The 16953-nt window shown below is 53.8% G+C and overlaps 3 protein-coding genes across 7 annotated transcripts in view; all 3 read right to left on the reverse strand.

Annotated features, from left to right (window-relative positions):
* Window positions 1–16953, reverse strand: part of SNRPA (small nuclear ribonucleoprotein polypeptide A) — a 752186-nt gene that overhangs the window by 155855 nt on the left and 579378 nt on the right. The gene's annotated exons all lie outside the window — the stretch shown is intronic.
* On the reverse strand, window positions 710–11713 carry SHKBP1 (SH3KBP1 binding protein 1). Of its 2 annotated transcripts, none has more exons than XM_080644942.1 (18): window positions 11576–11713; window positions 11293–11346; window positions 11141–11186; window positions 10961–11034; window positions 10623–10681; window positions 10317–10397; window positions 9195–9356; window positions 9020–9110; window positions 8740–8930; window positions 8112–8227; window positions 7196–7283; window positions 6978–7094; window positions 4912–5082; window positions 3706–3861; window positions 3278–3374; window positions 1633–1811; window positions 1226–1340; window positions 710–1123 (listed from the first exon to the last, which is right to left on the reverse strand). In XM_080644942.1, exons 1-18 carry the CDS (start codon window positions 11659–11661, stop codon window positions 892–894), a joined length of 2115 nt encoding a protein of 704 aa, XP_080501068.1. In that variant the 5' UTR covers window positions 11662–11713; the 3' UTR covers window positions 710–891. The 2 variants fall into 2 exon arrangements, with proteins under 2 accessions (XP_080501068.1, XP_080501069.1); XM_080644943.1 differs by having other exon boundaries at window positions 1226–1337; window positions 11576–11710.
* Window positions 12079–16953, reverse strand: part of SPTBN4 (spectrin beta, non-erythrocytic 4) — an 83751-nt gene continuing 78876 nt past the window's right edge. For all 4 annotated transcript variants that reach the window (XM_080645556.1, XM_080645555.1, XM_080645557.1 and 1 more), the window contains 5 exons: window positions 16568–16637; window positions 15671–15969; window positions 14457–14630; window positions 14263–14305; window positions 12079–13148 (listed from right to left, as the gene is read on the reverse strand). In XM_080645556.1, the coding sequence (XP_080501682.1) occupies window positions 12990–13148; window positions 14263–14305; window positions 14457–14630; window positions 15671–15969; window positions 16568–16637 (745 nt within the window). In that variant the 3' untranslated portion in view covers window positions 12079–12989. The remainder of the gene's footprint in view (window positions 13149–14262; window positions 14306–14456; window positions 14631–15670; window positions 15970–16567; window positions 16638–16953) is intronic.

The raw sequence follows: 16953 nt of genomic DNA on the forward strand, positions 1-16953 counted from the left end.
CTCTTCATCTGTCCAAAGAAAAGATGCTGAAAATTTCCCTGAGGAGTTGCCATAGTAACAGGCATTATTTGGGGGAAATCCCAAGGATGTCCGGCTGGGGTGAGCTGAATCTGTCCCACATACCCTCTCAGGTGTGGGCAGAAAAGGGATGAAAGACTGCGCAGACAGGGACGTGGGCCAGATGTTTGCAGTGGTGAGATTTTGGGTACAAATGTTCAGGATGTGGCAACATCTGTTTTTCTGCCAACCTGTAGCCATTCATCTCCTCTTGTGGTAACAAAACCCTGATTCAACTTTCAGAAACTCCTCTTTTACTGTCAATGTGGGCCTGAAGTCACCTCTTGGCTAGTGAGGTCACATGACCCCTGGAACAAGGGAAGACCTCCATCCACTGGCCATAGTGATTGGTTCAGGGATGGCCATCTGACTCAACTCAAGCCAATGAGAATCAGTCTTGTGATTTTTGTGGCTGCTAGAGAAAATAAAGTTGCTAAGGAACTTCCTGGAGTTAGCTTGGCACAACAGGGAAAAACCTGACTGAGAACCCCTGGATCCAGCCATGCCTGAAGCTGATGTGTAAACCTGTACATTTCTTTTCTTTGCTTAAACCAGGAGATACAGATGTCTCTGAATCCACAGCCTGGTTGGGCCCCATATCTCTCCCACCCTTTCCCGGGTCCCCAATCCTCTAAGAATGTAAGCAAGGTGTTGGCAGTGAGAACTTTATTAGGAGAGGATAACTTTGGCCCCAGAAAAAGGGAGATAGGGGAGACCTAGTAACAGTGACCATTCCAAGGAGACCCTGGCCCTGAACCCAGGGCTCTGACAGGAAGCGGGCAGGCACCCGAGTCTCTAGGACCTGAGCATTCAAAGGCACCATGGCAGCTGCGTTCAGAAGGAAGTTTCATTGAGCTTCATCTTGGGGGGTGCAAGGGGAGCCCCGAGACCCGTGGAGGGCCGGGGGGCTGGTGTTGGTGGCCGTCGGGTCTCTGGCCCACTGCGCACCAGTTCCTGGCAGCGTTCCACAAAGCTGCCTCCCCCACGGCGCCGGGCCTCAGCCTGTGGGGGGCTGGGGCTCCCACGGTGGCCACACAGGGAGGCGTTGCTGGAAGCTGAGTGAAGACTGAGGGGTGCTGAGAGTCAATGCTGAGCCAACCCCCCTCCAAGGCCACCATAGTCTGTCCTCTCCCCCATTGCACAGAAGGGGAAGTGGAGTCATGCCTACCTGGTGAGAGAAGTGCGGGGTGAGGGGCTGGGAAGAGAGCCCCGGGAGGAAGCCAGCGGGGCCAGGTCACACTGCTCCAGCTGTTCCATCAGCTCTTCCTCTGTCAGGCCACCTGCTGAGGGGCAAAGAAGCGGGGTCAGGGGGCAAGATAAGGATTACAGGGCAAAGGGCAAAGGTCATGTGCAAGGATTGAGGTTGGGATAGCAGAAAAGATGCAGAGGTCAAGGGACAGGGGTCAGAAACAGAGGGATTGAAAAGCAAGGGCAAGGAGGAGGTGGGGGAGGGGCAGACAAAGGGGCCAGAGGGTAAGGGTGTGGGGAGGGAGATGATGATGAAAGAAGTTGTGGAGAAGCATTTAGGGTGAGTCTGTATGGCTTGGGACAGGATTGAAGTGGGGTGGGCAGTACCAGGGGCTTGGCCTAGCCCATCCATGGCAGTGGTCAGGTCCCACATGGCCAGGCTCCCGTTGGCCTGGCCAGTGAGCAGGTAGCGCCGGGGCCGAGAGCCAAGCCTTCGGGATCCCTCACACTCGAGCACGGTGAAGGCAGTGGTGGGCGAGCCATCCACGGAGCGCACGGAGCACACCCTGAGAGGGAGGGAGGAGGAGTCACCCGGCCACACCAGGGACTGGCCTGGCCCTTCCTGGGCAATCTCCACTGTTATGGCTTCTGTTCCTGTCTCTCCACCCCCAAGCTTCTTCATCCTTCCCCAATCTGCTCTCTTGGGTTCTGGCCCTGGGGGCCCTGCCTGCACATTCGCCAGGTGTCCCAAGGGGGCCTCAGGGCTCTCCCTCAAATCTGCTGCTCCCCCTCTTCCCACCTCAGGGAAGGCCGGAGGCTCATCCTAAGTGCCTCCCTCACCTCACTGTTGCCATGGCGGTTCCCCGTTGCCTGCATCTCTCCCATGGCCCCTCCTCCCTGCTCAAAGCATTGCCCTCTCCAGCCAGGCACCTGCCCAGCCCCCTTGCTGGGCTCTTAGCCTCCTACCACACTCCAGTCCCTCCTCGTCACAGCTGCCATGGCTCCCAGTACATGGAGGCAGGACAGTCTCAGCGCCTCCATGCGGTTGACAAGGCCCTACCCCTCTGCAGCCCCACTGCTCATCTTGTTCTGTGTTCCGGCCCCCAGAGACCATGGGCACTCCACTGGCTACCCTACTTAGCCATTCCTAGCCTTTGCACAAGCTGACCTTCCAGCCTGGCACACTCATTCCTAATCTTCAAGGTCTCTGCTCAGTTTCCTCTTCAAGAAAACCCTCCCAGGGCCTCCTTCCCAGGGTGGAGCCAACAGCTCCTTTACAGCTCCCTGCCCCCCAACCCCTCTGCCCAGGCCCCTTGTCCCACCCTGACCACACTGGGCAGTCTCTATCTGAGGTCCACCACAGGCACCAGCTTCTCCACCAGGGGTCCTCAAACTACGGCCCGCGGGCCACATGCGGCCCACCGAGGACATTTATCCCGCCCGCCGGGTGCCGCTGCCTGTCCTGCTTAGCAGCCGACTCGTCCCGGGCCTGCAGTGCGCACAGGAATTTGTTCATAGTTTTTTTTTTAAACTATAGTCCGGCCCTCCAACGGTCTGAGGGACAGTGAACTGGCCCCCTGTTTAAAAAGTTTGAGGACGCCGAAACCGGTTTGGCTCAGTGGATAGAGCGTTGGCCTGCGGACTCAAGGGTCCCAGGTTCGATTCCGGTCAAGGGCATGTACTGTGGTTGCGGGCACATCCCCAGTGGGGAGTGTGCAGGAGGCAGCTGATCGATGTTTCTCTCTCATCGATGTTTCTAGCTCTCTATCCCTCTCCCTTCCTCTCTGTAAAATATCAATAAAATATATTTAAAAAAAAAAAAAAAAGTTTGAGGACCCCTGTCTCCCACCCAAATGTGTCACACCTCTGATACTTCGGTACTTCCAATCCCCAAACATGGACCAGGCCCATGTTCCCTCCCTGCCCTTGCTCCTAAAGGGCCCCTCGGCTGGGATCCTCTTGGCCTCCATAACCCAGCTGGCCTCCTGTCTTCTCCTTTAACCACCCTGTCCACTTGACGGATGATCCTCACCGCTGACCAGTGGATGAAAGACGCACGAAAAGCTGGCTGGCGCTTGGCACCACCTTCTGAATGAACACTTGCTGGTCATCCCGCTCACCGTAGGGGCCTGGGCCAGACAGGGGTGAGAATCAGGCCTGCTGGGTCCCTGAGACCTCCAGACCCCAAGGCTCTGCCCCATCCCAGGACTAAATCCCCATCCTTAGATTGCTGAAGTTGAGTAGGGTCAGAGAGGGCTGGGGATCAGCAACAGTCAACAGGGTTGAGGCACATCAGGGATGGGGGTGGTCCCAGGTCAGGTGGCAGTCAACAGGAATCAGTGGGGGCAACAGAATTAAACAGGAGGAGCTGGGAGTAAAGGGAGATCAACAGGGGTCAGATAAGGGGTCAGTGGAGGCCAATGAGGACTGTGGGGTGGGAGGCCAGGGGCTAGGAAGCACCAATGTCATTGCCAGCACTGCAGCCGCCATGCCCATCGGCCGACTCCAGGGCCAGGATCTTGAAGGAAGCGAGTGGGGTGGAGCCTGGCTGGGTGGAAATCATGCCACGGAAGCGAGTCACAGACCATGTCCGCACGTGGTTGTTGTCAGCACAGACTGAGGGGCAGGGATGGCAGCAGGTCAGGCTGGGCGGCTGTTGCCCAACCTTTCCCGCCCCAGGAGAACAAACTTTCAAAGGTGTCAGGATTCAGAATTCTTCCCAGAATTCCAAATGGCCCAAAATCCTGTTGGCTCCTCCTCCAAAATCATTCAGAGCCTGATCTCACCTTACCCTGTCTGCAGCCTCCAGCTGCTCCTGTCCATCTCATCTCCTACCAGGACGACTGAAGCAGCCCCCCACCCCCCGCACCCCCATTCTCTGCTCCAGTCCTGTCCCCACAGCCTGTCCCACATGCAGCCAGAGGGAGCCTGTGCACACCTGCTAAGGTCACAGCCCTCCTCTCTCAGAGACCTCCTGTGGCGCCACTGAGTCAGGCTCAAGGACACAGTCTTTGTGGCTTACAAGGTCCTATCGACCTGCCTCCTTCAATCCACCCGCTCCCTTACCCACTGGGCGCAGAGGGCTCCCTGCTTTTCTTCAGATACATTAAACTCTCCCACCACAGAGCCTCTGCCTTGTTTGTTCCCTCTGCCTGGAATGCTTGTCCCCACAGATCTGCACTGTTCACTCCCTCATTTCTGCTCAAAGATCCTTCCTCAGAAAGGTCTTCCTGGAACCATGCATGGCCTGTGACCCTGACACTCTCTAGCCACTCACACAGCTTTGTTTTTCTTCATGACCCTCATCATTGACTGGTATCGATTTACATTTGTATTAATTTGTCTGCCACCCCTACTAGAAAGCCAGCTCCATGAGGATAGGGACTTGACATGTCTTGTTCATCACTGTGTGCCTGGCACACAGTAGGTGCTCAATAACCATTTGTTGAATTGATGAGTTATTCATTCTCCCTTAGACTGGCCCCTTTATATAGTATCCTCTGACTTCTGTGATTACTGTCCCAGGTCAAACTTCTCTCCCCTGCAGAGTTCTCTCCCTACACAATGTCTCTCCCCAGTGGAAACCCTCATCTACCTGGCTTCATGCTCCCAGCCAAGCCACCCCTCCTGCAGGAAATGGGCGCTTGGGGCAGCCCACAAGCTCACCTGAGATGAGATGCTTCTCTGACAACATGATCTTGGTGACGGGGCTTCGATGCACGGTGAAGGTCTGGAAGAGCTGTGGCCCGGAGCCCACAGTCTCAGGGTGCTGCACGATGACCCGCACGCCCCCTGAGCTGGTGCCATAGGCGATCTCAATCCAGTTCCCACTGTCACCTGATGAGGCACCAAGGAGAAAGAGAGGAACAGGGTCACAGAGAGGCAGAAACCAAGGCAGAGAGAGACAGACAGATGAAGAATGAGACAGTCAGGAAGCAAGGAAGAGAGAGAGATGATGATGAGGTAGTAGGAAGATGTGGAGATGGAGGAACTGGGTCACAAAGTGACAGAGAAAGAGAACCAGAGACAGAAGTTAAGACGAAGAGAGGCAGAACTAACATGAGAGGGAAGAGAGAGAGAAACTAGAGAAATGGGGAGACACAGGAACTGAGAAAATGAGTGATTAGGAGGGATAGAGACAGAGACAAACAGACATAAACAGAGATGGAATTAGAGAGAAACACAAAAAAATAGGGACATATATAAACAGACAGCAAGACAAGAAAGTGCAAGCCCATGTGTCTGAGGGAAACCCCACCCTCGCCAACTTTCCAGATGGGAAAAGTTATTTTCCGAGTGTCAGAAACTCCACGGACCGTCGGAAGGACTGGGGATAGGGAAAACATGGTTGTAATATTTTGTGCAGCAATTAAAAGCAGTGGATTAGGGTTATGCATCACCACATGGATGGATATTAAGCTTGGGGCAAGGTAAGCAAAATAAGAGGACAATTGAGATAGTGCCGTTTACGCAAATTCAAAACGTCTCCATGACACTCACTATGTAAGGACACAGACACGTGAAAAGATAAATGTTAATCATAACAGAATAGTGGCATATGACGGGGAGAGAGTGGGGAGAAAAGGGATACACGAATGAAACAAGAAAGAGGCCTTATGGGGGATGAGTGAAAAGGTGAAGAAGAATATCATCAATAATATTTTGGTAAGTTTACACGGTGACAGATACTGAAAGGTATAAAAATGTCGAATCACTATATTGTACACCTGAAACTAATATAACTAACATAATATTATATACCAACTATAGGTAAATCTTTTTTTTTTTTTTAAAAAAAGGGGCTTTACATGAATATATGCTGTGAAATTAATAGTAATCTGTTCCTGCTAGAAAAAAATGTACTGTGAACATTACCTCCCACCTTACAGACAAGGTCATTTGAAGTGAAACAGAGACCGATGTGTGGGAGCTAAAACCACAAAGCTTCTAGAAGAACATATCGGGGGAAATCTTCACAACCTGGAGGTAGGCAAAGCTATCTTAAGGTCCAGAAAGCACTAACCATGAAATAATTAATCATTACGCTAAGTGAAAAAAGCCAGACACAAAAGGTCGTCTATGGCGTGATTCCCTTGGCATGAAATGTCCAGGAAAAGGCAAATCCAGAGATAGAAAGTAGGTTAGGTTTTCAGGGGCTCTCAGGAGGACGACTGCTAACGAGTTCAAGGTTTCTTTTGGGGGTAATAAAAATCAGATTCTGGAATTAGATAGGAGTGATGTTTTGTACAAACTTGTGAATCTACTAAAAATCACCAATTGTATACTCTAAAATGGTGAATTTTATGGTATGTGAACGATATCTCAATAACAACCAATAAAAATCAAGCTATTTCTCTATAGATGAGGTTAAAGAAACAAACAAAAAAACTGTCCCAAGTGAGAGAATTCAGCTTCGTCCACTGTAAAACGTGCCTCCTCTGTTTTACGGGCATGCAACCGTCACGACCTAATCTCAGAGATGGGAAAGAAACCCACAGATGGACGCCTAGTGGCCAATTTTGCCCCTGGCGGAGAGGCCGGCCAGTTCCACTGTCTAGAACAGCGCTTATACACAAATGGTGCTCAGTGAGCATTTGCTGAATGACTAAGGGACAGGTGAATCTGTCTCCTCTTCCATTAAGTCTCAGGGGGTCACACTACACACGCAGTGGGGAGACAGCTGCAGACTGGGGTGGCTGCTGATGGCAGGGGGGAGTCAGGTAATAGCTTACTGGTCTTGGGGGTGAGGTAGACGCTGAGGGCTGTCACCCCATCTTCTGCTGGGTCCCGGTAGAGCTCGCTGACAAGGAGGTCATTGTCCTTCATGCGCAGGGGGAACTTCTGCACATCTACAGTGGGCGGGGCAGGCAAGAGCGGGTCTGTTCAAGACGCGCAGCCTCGCCCCCCTCTCCCACTTCCCAGGGGAGGCTCGCAGGAAGCTGCTGCTCACCCACGTAGTAGATGGAGCCATTGCTGCAGCCCAGGAGGAGGAAAGAGCCTGCCGCGTCGTAGCTGGTGATCGGCTGCACCTCCTGGACCTGGAGGCAGGCAGGGCAGGCTGTAGCTCTGGATCCCTCCTGCCTTTGCCTCTGTGGTGGCCACTCCTGGCATGCCCTCCCCTTCCTGCTCCAGAACCCACCGACAGTTTCCAGGCCCGTTTCTCTGCAGCCCTGCCTGCTCCAGGCCCATTTCGATCTGTGTCTCTCCGTCTCTAAATGTCCCTTGGTCAACGCTTATGTCCCTTGGCCTCTCCTCGGAGCTATATCTCTGACATTTCTCTATTCATCTCCGTCTGTCTCTCTGGGTCCCTTCATCTACCACAGGCATTCCATTTTGGTTCCCCTCTGCCCACCCTTCTCTCTCTGTCACCTCTTTCTCACATCCTCTCTTTCCTTGCCTGTTCTCTCCCCCTCTGTCTCTTCCTCCCTCCTTTCTCTGCTTGTCTGTCTCTCTCAAACACTCACACTTTGGCAGAAGAAAACAATACTGCAGGGGTATTTTTTTTTTTTTTACATTTTGGACACAGCTAGGGGGAGGTGCAGAGAGAATGACAGATGTTTGCACGTCTCTCTGGGTTTCACATGCAGGGGGAACTTCTGCGCACCGACACCATCTCCTCTCACCTGCTTCCCCATCCAGTGCCTGGAGAATCCTCTCTCCTTTCCAAACTCACCCCTTTCCTGTGAGCTTGGCAGCCCCTCTTCCAGGAAGGCCTCACTGATGCTCCTTAAGCCTTTAACACACGCACCCAGGCTCTGGCCCCCTGCTGGGCTCGCTGGCTCTCTCCAGGTGGGGTGGGCATAAAGGAACCCCTCCCTCGTCTGTACAGTCTGGATACCTGGGAAAGGAACAGCTAGCACTCTGACCTGCCAGTGCTTGGTGACGGCATTCCACACCCCGATGCGCCCCATGTGGCTTGTAGCGATGAGCTGGTTCCCTACAAAGAATAAGGCCTCCACAGGAACCCCCAGGTGGAAGACTCCTGTCGAGAGAAAGGAGCGCTCAGCCAGGGCCCTGCTTCACAGGTGAGAAGGGGCATGGCAGGAAGAGTTCCGAGGGCCAGAGGAGTGAGCTGGCCATAGAATCCTTACAGGATGGAGGATTCCAGAAGGGATTACAGGGGTTCTCCTGAGGATCGAGCCTTGGTAGGGAACAGATTAGCTAACAAGTCAGAGATGTCTAATGGGAACACAGATTCTCACAGCTTGGGACTCCACTGGCATGAAGAATTGCAACAAAGCAAAGAAATCTGTCAGGGCAGTGAATCCTGACAGAAGACAGAATTGTACGTGGGTGGATTTTTTACCAGAATTCTAGCAGAATACAGAATTCTAAAGGGTGGGAGCATCCTAATAACGCAAAGAATTCTTATGGGCATAAGAATTGTACAGTGGGGCTTTTTTAAGTGGGGCCACGGTGCTAATGGGGCAGAAACGTCTAACAGACCATAGGTTGGAAGAGAATTCTGCAGGGCAGAGGCTTCTGGTGCCATACCTATCTCAGATCCACCGCCTTCTGCCTGCAGAGCCCATAGAAGGATCTCGCTGCCCGTGGCCGCTGCCACCATCTTGTCATGCTCACCCAAAGCCCCACCAAGTACCCTGGCTGTGAGTGCCAGTCGCTCGATGGGCCAGTCCAGGCGGGGACTGGAAAACACCAGCTGCCAGCCAGAGGCTTCCTTCAGCCTGTAGGATTGGGGGGCATCATCAACCCTCACCCCAAGCCCTCCCCATCAACAGGCTCAAAGCCTCCTGCCACCACCCTCCCCAAGCACCTGTAGCAGACAAGAAACTGAGTATAGGCCACAGCGATCCAGTTGTGGTGTCCACACACGAGGCGCACCATCCCTGGCTCCTCCGGCAGCCCTTAGCGGGGAGAGCAAGGAGGATCAGGGTAGGGTCACAAGGGCCCTACTGGCTGTCCCAGACTCCCAGGAGACAGAAGCATACCGGATGGGGAGGGAGGAGCTTTCTCATCTAGCATTCGGCCCAGCAACCCTGCGTTGCCCAGGTTGGGGGGCATGGTGTTGCTCCTTCGAACAGGCGCTGGCCGTCCCCCTGCCTGCTGGGGCCCCACCAGGCTGTGCCGGTTCCGCCGCTTCATTGGAAACACTATGGCAGGGAGAAGGGGCAGAGTGACAATAACTGTAGTAACTGTAATAAAGGCCACATAGCAAGCCCTTAGGATATGGCTGACACTGATTTCCCCATGTGTGGAACAGTCTTCTGACGAAAAGAATTTAGGTGGTAACGGGGACACGGCATTAAGTGAAACTGAACCACATAGCAAGTTACTCCCTTTTCAGTTTCTTTCATCCCATCACAAAGGAAGAATCAGTTTGGTGATGCCATAATATTGATTTTCTCCAATATCTGCTAATCTTCCCTTTTAAAAAATGGAAGCTTGGTAGACAACAGCATCTAACCAGAGTTTAATAGCATTTTATGTTTGGATCTTACTTTCATATCTACTTATGGTATGTATAAAGGCAGTGATATAAAGCTTCAATTTAAAATAAATTTTTACAAAACAGGGTAAAGTGAAGTTAAGAAAACAATAGTATATGTTTTCATATTTGGCAAACTTCATTAAGGTAGTAGGTATTGACTGAGGTTAGGGAAATAAAGCCATAAATTGAATTTCCCCACTCGTTTCCTTCTACCAATCAGCAAGACTTAATGGACTACAGTTCCCAATAACCATGCTTTCCATGGCCAGTGGGCTGGTTATACCAAGGTCTAATGGAGATTAGTTAATAAATCCCCTTTAATAGTTCTCCCATGCATGCAAAGGACCCAGTTCTTCCTAAGCCTTCCCACAAAAAAAAAAATCAAACCTGGACTACAACTTCCATTGCACTCTGGCGCATGCGATGGGAGAGCCTCAAGAGGTCCTATGGCTTCACTGGAAATGCTGTTTCCTACTTCCTTTCTCAGCATCATGCCAAGCATCTGATATAGAACTACAACTCCCATAGTGTCTCAGGGTTCATAGCATGGACACCCAAGGGCTGCAGCCTTATGGGAAATGTAGTCTTTATTCTAGACACCCCATCCCTTAGTAGTGCCCACCTGGTGGAGGCAGGTAACCATTGAAGAGAACATTGCCACAAGAAGATCGATCCAACTCTTCCCGCAGCTGCAGGCGACGAACTGAGGCAGAAGAACTTGAGGATGAGACTTGGGGATACTGAGGCCAATTCCTCCCTCCTTCCCCATCTCTTTCTCCAAAGAATACCACCACTCCCTTGAAACCCAGGACCAAATCCAGTGCTGTCAGCTCTAACCCAGCCTTCTTTCAGGAGAGAGAGGGGTGAGGGAGCTCACTAGAGAACTGGTTTTCTATGCAATTAGGATGCTAATGGGGCCCCCACTTACCCAGAGGAGTGAGCCCATAGAACTGGGCTTCGTGGAGGAGGCTGGAACCGTGGACACCCCTAGGTAGTAGAAATGACTAGGGGTTAGCGTCTGGGTAGTGAGAGTGGGCAGAGAATTCTAATGAGAAAGTTTTCAAAACTGCACAGAGAATTCCAAGAGGTGGCAAAATTTGACAGGTGAAAAATGTGTGTGTGTGTGTGTGTGTGTGTGTGTGTGTGTGTGTTGGGGGGAATTTTAAAGACACATAATTTAAATATGATCAAGGAGCTTAAGCGAACACTCTGAAGGGAAGAAGAGATTTCTTGATGTGGGGACTACCCTTTACCCTCCATGCCAACCTGGGGTCCAACTCTTTGGTGCGCAGAAAGTTGAGGATGGGGGCGAAAACGGTGGGGTCCCTGTCGATGAAGATCTGCGGGGAAGGGGTGCAGAAAATGGATGGTGCAAAGTGTGGGGCTGAGTGGAGATCCTGTCCATCCTCCTACCCGCCGCCGCATTTCAGGTCTCGCCCTACTCACGGCTCCGGTCTCATCTTTCAAAGTCGAGATGCGTCCGCTCAGGAGACTGCAGGGAGGGGACACAGAGCAGGTGTCACGGGCCGGGGTGTGTGCATGCCCATACCTTCCCCTCACGCCCCACACCCCCGCCCCTAACTCGCTCTCTCAATCACCTGGAGAAGAAGGAGTCTGGGATCCAGGTGAGAGTCTGTCGAGAGGTACTAAATCTGTGCGGAAAAAGTGAGCGGATGCGAGATGATGTAGGGAGAATGAGGTTCTCTGCCCCCCACCCCGGACCCAGTGGATTCCCTACCCTCCCAGGGCGCCAGTCGGGGCTCCCGCGCCTCCCGAAGGGGGCGGAGCAATCCTTGCGGACAGGATTCCCCGGGGGAGGCGAGTTCTCCAGCCCCGCTCCCCGCCCGCGAGGGTGAGGCCTCAGGAATCTCCTGCTCTCACCTCTTGCCTCCCACGTTCAGATGAATCACCTCCCCCGGAGGTCCCCGGCCTGGGAACCCCTCCGCTGCAGGCGCCGCGGCTGCCATGGCTCCGGGCGAGCCGGCCGCCCAAGCACCTACTTCCGGGTGTACCTCCGCCCCCGCCCCCACCGCGTGCTCGTCGGGCTAGAAACTCCAGGAGACGTTGGCGATTGGACAAAGCACTCATCCGTCGCAGTTAAATTCTCCGCCTTCTTAAAGGAGCCCACCTTTCCTATCCTGGATGGGGTGGAACTTGCAGCTCCTTTGGGGAAGTTAAGAGGGTTAGCAACACATTTCTCCACCTCTCTGGGGTTCCCATTTTTGGAGTGGCATCTAGGTGCTTTGTCCGGGGCACGTGTTTAGACCCCGAAATTAGTCCACACAAGGGGGACACATTTACAGGTTCTATGCAGCTACAGTCTTTCCCCGCCTCTATCCTCCCAGGCTTCAGCCCGTGAAACGCGAACAAACCAGCAAGGACCATCAAAGCCAAAAGATTTATTATAGGTACATACAGTATGCATCTGCCACACCGCCCCACACTCCCGGGCCCCAGTGGCTCATCCAGGCGGTCGTGGGAGTGGGGGGCGGTCCACAACCCGGTTCCCTCCCTCCCCTGGGAGGAGCTCCAGCCTGAAGCATGCAGGGAGAGGGCTTCCCCTCGCCCTTCCCTTGCGAAGTGGCATTTACAGCTGGAGGGGGGAGGAGAGAGGAAGACAGTTTTGAGCTTTGACATACCTCCCATTAAAAGCCTTCGCGGATGCGGGGCGGAGGGGGGAGGGGCGGGGGGAAGGAGGAAGTCGACGTTTTGCAAAAATAAACTAAGTCAGGAATTAACCGCATGGCACTGAGGCGGCGGAGTACGGGGTCTAGGGCCCCTTCACTCCGCCTTCCCAGACAAAGATCAAGGCAGCATTGGAAGTGAGGTAAAGGCGGGGAGGGGGCGTTCCCTCCCCACCCCCTAGCACCCTGGATGGTCCAGGGGACCTCACCAGCGCCCCCATACCCATACCTAGGGCGGAGAGGGGGGCAGGACTTATCGCCCCTACCACTCCAGCTTCTTGGGGCAGGATCTGGGTATCCGGGCAGGGGCTTGGCTCAACGGACCCCTTACCCGCTCCCCCAAGCTCAGTTATTGCATAAAAATAATGGAGCCCCAGCACCTGGGGTGGGGGTGGCGAGCGGGAAGGGGCCGAGATATGGCTATAGGGGCAGCAATCTCCACACCACTTTTTGGGGTGCAGGAGAAGTCCCCTCCTTTCCAGTGCCCGTCATGGCGCGTCCGCAGTGTTGGTGAAACTAGGGGCTCCAGCCCCTGCGGAAGAGAAAGTGTCTTTGTGCCCACAGTGCGGAGAGGAGGGGCGGGAGTTGTGTCAGTCCGTGGGAGTGGAAAGTCACTTCCGGCGCCCGCTGGCCCTGCGGTCCCCCGTCTCCCTCTTGGGGTTGCCCTCGTCTGTGGACGACGTGGTAGGTAGTGTCTGCCCCCAGCGGGCGATCTCGGTGTGTTCCGCCACTGAGGCGGCTATTGCCTCCAGCCAGCCATTCATCTCCTCCTGAAAAGAGGATGCAGAGTCCGCATTTGGAATACAGGAGCCTGAGTAGTATCAGCAGACACTTACAGAATGATAATTAATAATATTAGTAGACACCTATAGAGAGAGCACTTACAGGCCCTGTAAGTACTGTGCATGATCAATTTATTTAGTTCTCACAATAACCCTATGGTAAAAAACTATTTTTATCTCCATTTATATTTTTGTTTTTTAAAGGAAAAATGCAGAATGTGTTTAATTAGAATGTCCGGATGAATTTATCTCCATTTTAAAGATAAGTAAAGGAGTCATGGAGAGAATAAAGGCCTATTTCATAGCCTCTTGTGAAGATGAAATAAAAAGTGTTATGTTCAACATCTCTTCAACCCACCTCCATGCCTGCTCCTGCTCCCCTGACCTTTCCCCTAGCCCTAGTCCCAAGGTCCACTCACATTCCTGTCTTTCTCACCCACCTCCTCCTCCCCTTCCCACAGGCCTGCCCACGTCCAGCCTGTGCTCTCCCCACTTGAGTCCCTGCCTTGGCCACCTCCTGGGTTCCACACCTTCACTCTTGCCCTGTAACCCTGTCTGATCTACCCTGCATAAGGTAGCCAAAGGGATCTTTCTTATGCACCACAGTAACCCTCCCTTGCTCAAAACTCTGCCAAGGCTTCCAGTGCCCTTTGGACAAACCCAATCTCCTCTGGCCCACAGGATCCAGCCCCTGGGAACCTTCTTCCTTGAACTTTCCTCAAGAACAATTAATGCTTTGCAATTCTGCACCTCTAGTTCTTTGTACTTGCTGTTCCCTCTACCTGTATCATCTCCCTCCCCTCCTTTTTTAGCTAACTCCCTCCTCTTATCTTTCCAATCTCACCTCATAGGTGAGGCAAGGGGTTAGACTTGGTCCTGAGAACTCCAGACAGTCCTCCTGATCCTCCACTTCTCCTCTCACTCATTGCCCCCCTGGCTAGATTAGAAACTTATGGGCTTTCTGTGACCATGGGCTTTCCCATTACAGCCCTGGTAACTCTGGTTTGTGCTTCCCTCTCACAGTCCCATCACTCTGGAATGGAACCAGTCAGACAGGTGGTGCCTGAGATCCAAGTCAGGGAGAGAAAGAGCCAGATCTCACCTCATCTTTAGCCTGGAGCAAAAACTCGCTGCCATCCTGGGTCCTGCAGGAAGAGAAACAGGACTATGGGGATCTGGAGCAGGGGCATGCCCATCCTTCTAAACATTTTCCAGGGGAGCAGGGGATTGCTGGGAGGGGTCAGCTGGGACTTGAATCCCTCCCTCTTGCCCATGGAGGAAAGATGGGGGGCTCACTGGAGCTTGAAGACGTGCTTCTTTTTCTTGTAATCACTGGCCACCTCGCTGATGGCCTTGTGCAGGCTGAGCAGTGGCTCCCCACTGTGCGTGCCCCCAGATGCTGGGCCTTTGGCGTCCTTGTAGAAGCCCAGCTCCCCCTTGCTGAGCACGCAGTACAGACTCACCCATGACCTGGGGCAATGAGACAGTGCTCAAGGCAGAGTTTCAGCACTCTGCCTGGGCACTCTTCATCAATAGCTTTCATGTGCTGAATCCCTTGGGGCCTTTCCTCTACTAGGGCCATATGCCTTGGGTGTTCCTGAGCTGAGATCAGGGTCTAAGTCTCTCAGTACCCAGTCTTTGCCCAGGCTGGCCCTGCTGGGGTTGCCCTTCTGAATCCACTCTCACACTGAATTTCTAGAAGACAAGACTTAAGCTGTCTCCTCTATAAGCCTTTTGCTTGGGCATGTTCCTACCAATCCTCTACCTCCCAAGGAATCATCTGAAAGGAGAGCTATTGGTCTACTGCCTGGAAAGAGGAATTAGTCTCCTCATTCAGCCAAAGCTCCAATCGAGGAGAAGCAAAATACATCGAAGTACCCATTGATTCCCACCTTGGCCTCAGCACAAAAAAAGAAAGACTACCTGAGACTACAGGCACTCTCAATCTGTTTGCTCATTTCATGTCATGGATCTAGACTTCACTCTGCTCGATGGCCAGTGCCGCTACCCTTTTAGCTTCCCCTCTTCCCAGATTCTGCCTCCCATTCGACAAAAAAGGGTTGGACAACCAGAACCGGACTTCAAGAGTTTGGGCTCGGGGCCCTTCTCAGATATTCCCCCAACTTTAAACTTCGAGGATGGACCCACCCACTCACTGGTTGGATGGACCTCTCCGGGCTCCACCTCACAAGTCATTAAAACCCTCTAGACTTAGACCCCACATCCAACTTGTTTTCAGCTTTAACAAACTCCTGATTTGGTTGCTATGAGATTGGGTCGCAATTTATTCCATTTTAGAGCATTTTCTTCAGGTCCCGCCCTCTCTAAGCTCCTCCCGCTCCCTCATTGGCCACACTAATTTTAGGTCTCCTCTTTAAGGTCCTGCCCACCCCGCCACCGGTTGGACGCTCTGACGCTTAGCCCCACCCTCCCTCCTTACGCCCGCCTCCTCACTCATTGGACACCCTGAGCTGGGGACCCGCCTTCAAAAGCCCCGCCCACACGCTCACCGGTTGGATGACTTGCGGTTAGCGTCGACCTCGCGCTTGCGCAGCAGGAAGCCCTCGTGCTGCACCGTGTGAGCGGGCGGGGCCGGGGGCGGGGGCGCGGGGGTGGCACCGCCTTGGGCCGGGGCGGAGCGCGAGCGCCGGCTGCCCCCGCCCTCGCCACCCTCTCGGGGCCGCGGCCGCCGTCGCGGTTTGGGCCGGTCGCGCGCCCGCGGCCGGTCCGGCCTAGGTGTCCGTTCCGGCGGCTCAAGCCCGTTGGGCAGGCGGCCGGGGGTAAGTTCGCGAGACTGAGGCAGCGACGTCTGTGTGAAGGGAGGGGGAGAGGGTGCTGTCCAGAGTGGGCTGTGGGGGCTACCTGTCTGGAGTAATTCACGGGTCTGGGGCCCTATCTGTCTGTGGGCCAAGTGTCTTGAAGGCGTGTATGGGAGGACGTCAGGGCGGGAGGCCCAACTCCTAGGAGCCCCTCGGGCCTTGGGAATGAGTCTGCCAGGACTCCCGAGGTTTGGAATTCCTTGGATCTTGGGAAGGAGGGGCACGAAGGCGGGATGCGGGCAGGGGCTGTCCCAGATGTCTGTAGGGGGATCTAGGCTTCTTCTCTCAGTGTGGCTGTCTACAAGGACACTTGAGACCCCCGCTGGCCTGGAGAGAGAGTCCTGGCAGGTGTGGGAAGACTCTGGTGTGTGGGTGTGTGTGTGCACGGGCACGCGCAGGGGTAGGAGTCTCTGAGGTCAGTGGCCTCATCTAAGGGAGAAATTAGGGGGGCATCTGGACCCTCTCAATCCCCTGAGAGCCTCTCTGCAGGGTTCAAATGGGGGGATATCCAGGGCCAGGCACTGATGTTTCTGGGATCCTGACCAGTGCTCTGAGGAGAGGAGTCGCCATCCCAAAGGCTCAACTTACCCCAGCAGGGAGCCCTGGTCCTGCCTCTTTCTCCTGCAGCTGCTCCACAATGTCCGCCAGGGTGGCCTTCCTGGGGGTGGGGCAGAAAGACACAATGGGACCCGGTGCCCTCTCTCAAGGACCAGCCTGGTGGCCGCAACAGTCGCCATCTCTCAGCCCAAGATGCCAGGCCCTTGTCCGCTCCAGCAGCTGCCTCTCAGATGCTGGCCTGCACAGCACAGCTGCTCAGGACATGGCTGCGGAATGGAGGACAGAACCTCTCTCCCTTTTGAGTTTTAAGCAACAGAAAGAGCAACATGCAAATGGGCCCTTTCAAGCCTTTGAACTTACTGTTGCCTGTTCCCACCCACTCCTGAGCTCCCAGGTCCCCTGAACTTCCACCATTC

Source organism: Plecotus auritus (genome assembly GCF_963455305.1).
Source record: "Plecotus auritus genome assembly, chromosome: 10".
In the NCBI taxonomy this organism is placed as follows: Eukaryota; Metazoa; Chordata; class Mammalia; order Chiroptera; family Vespertilionidae; genus Plecotus; species Plecotus auritus.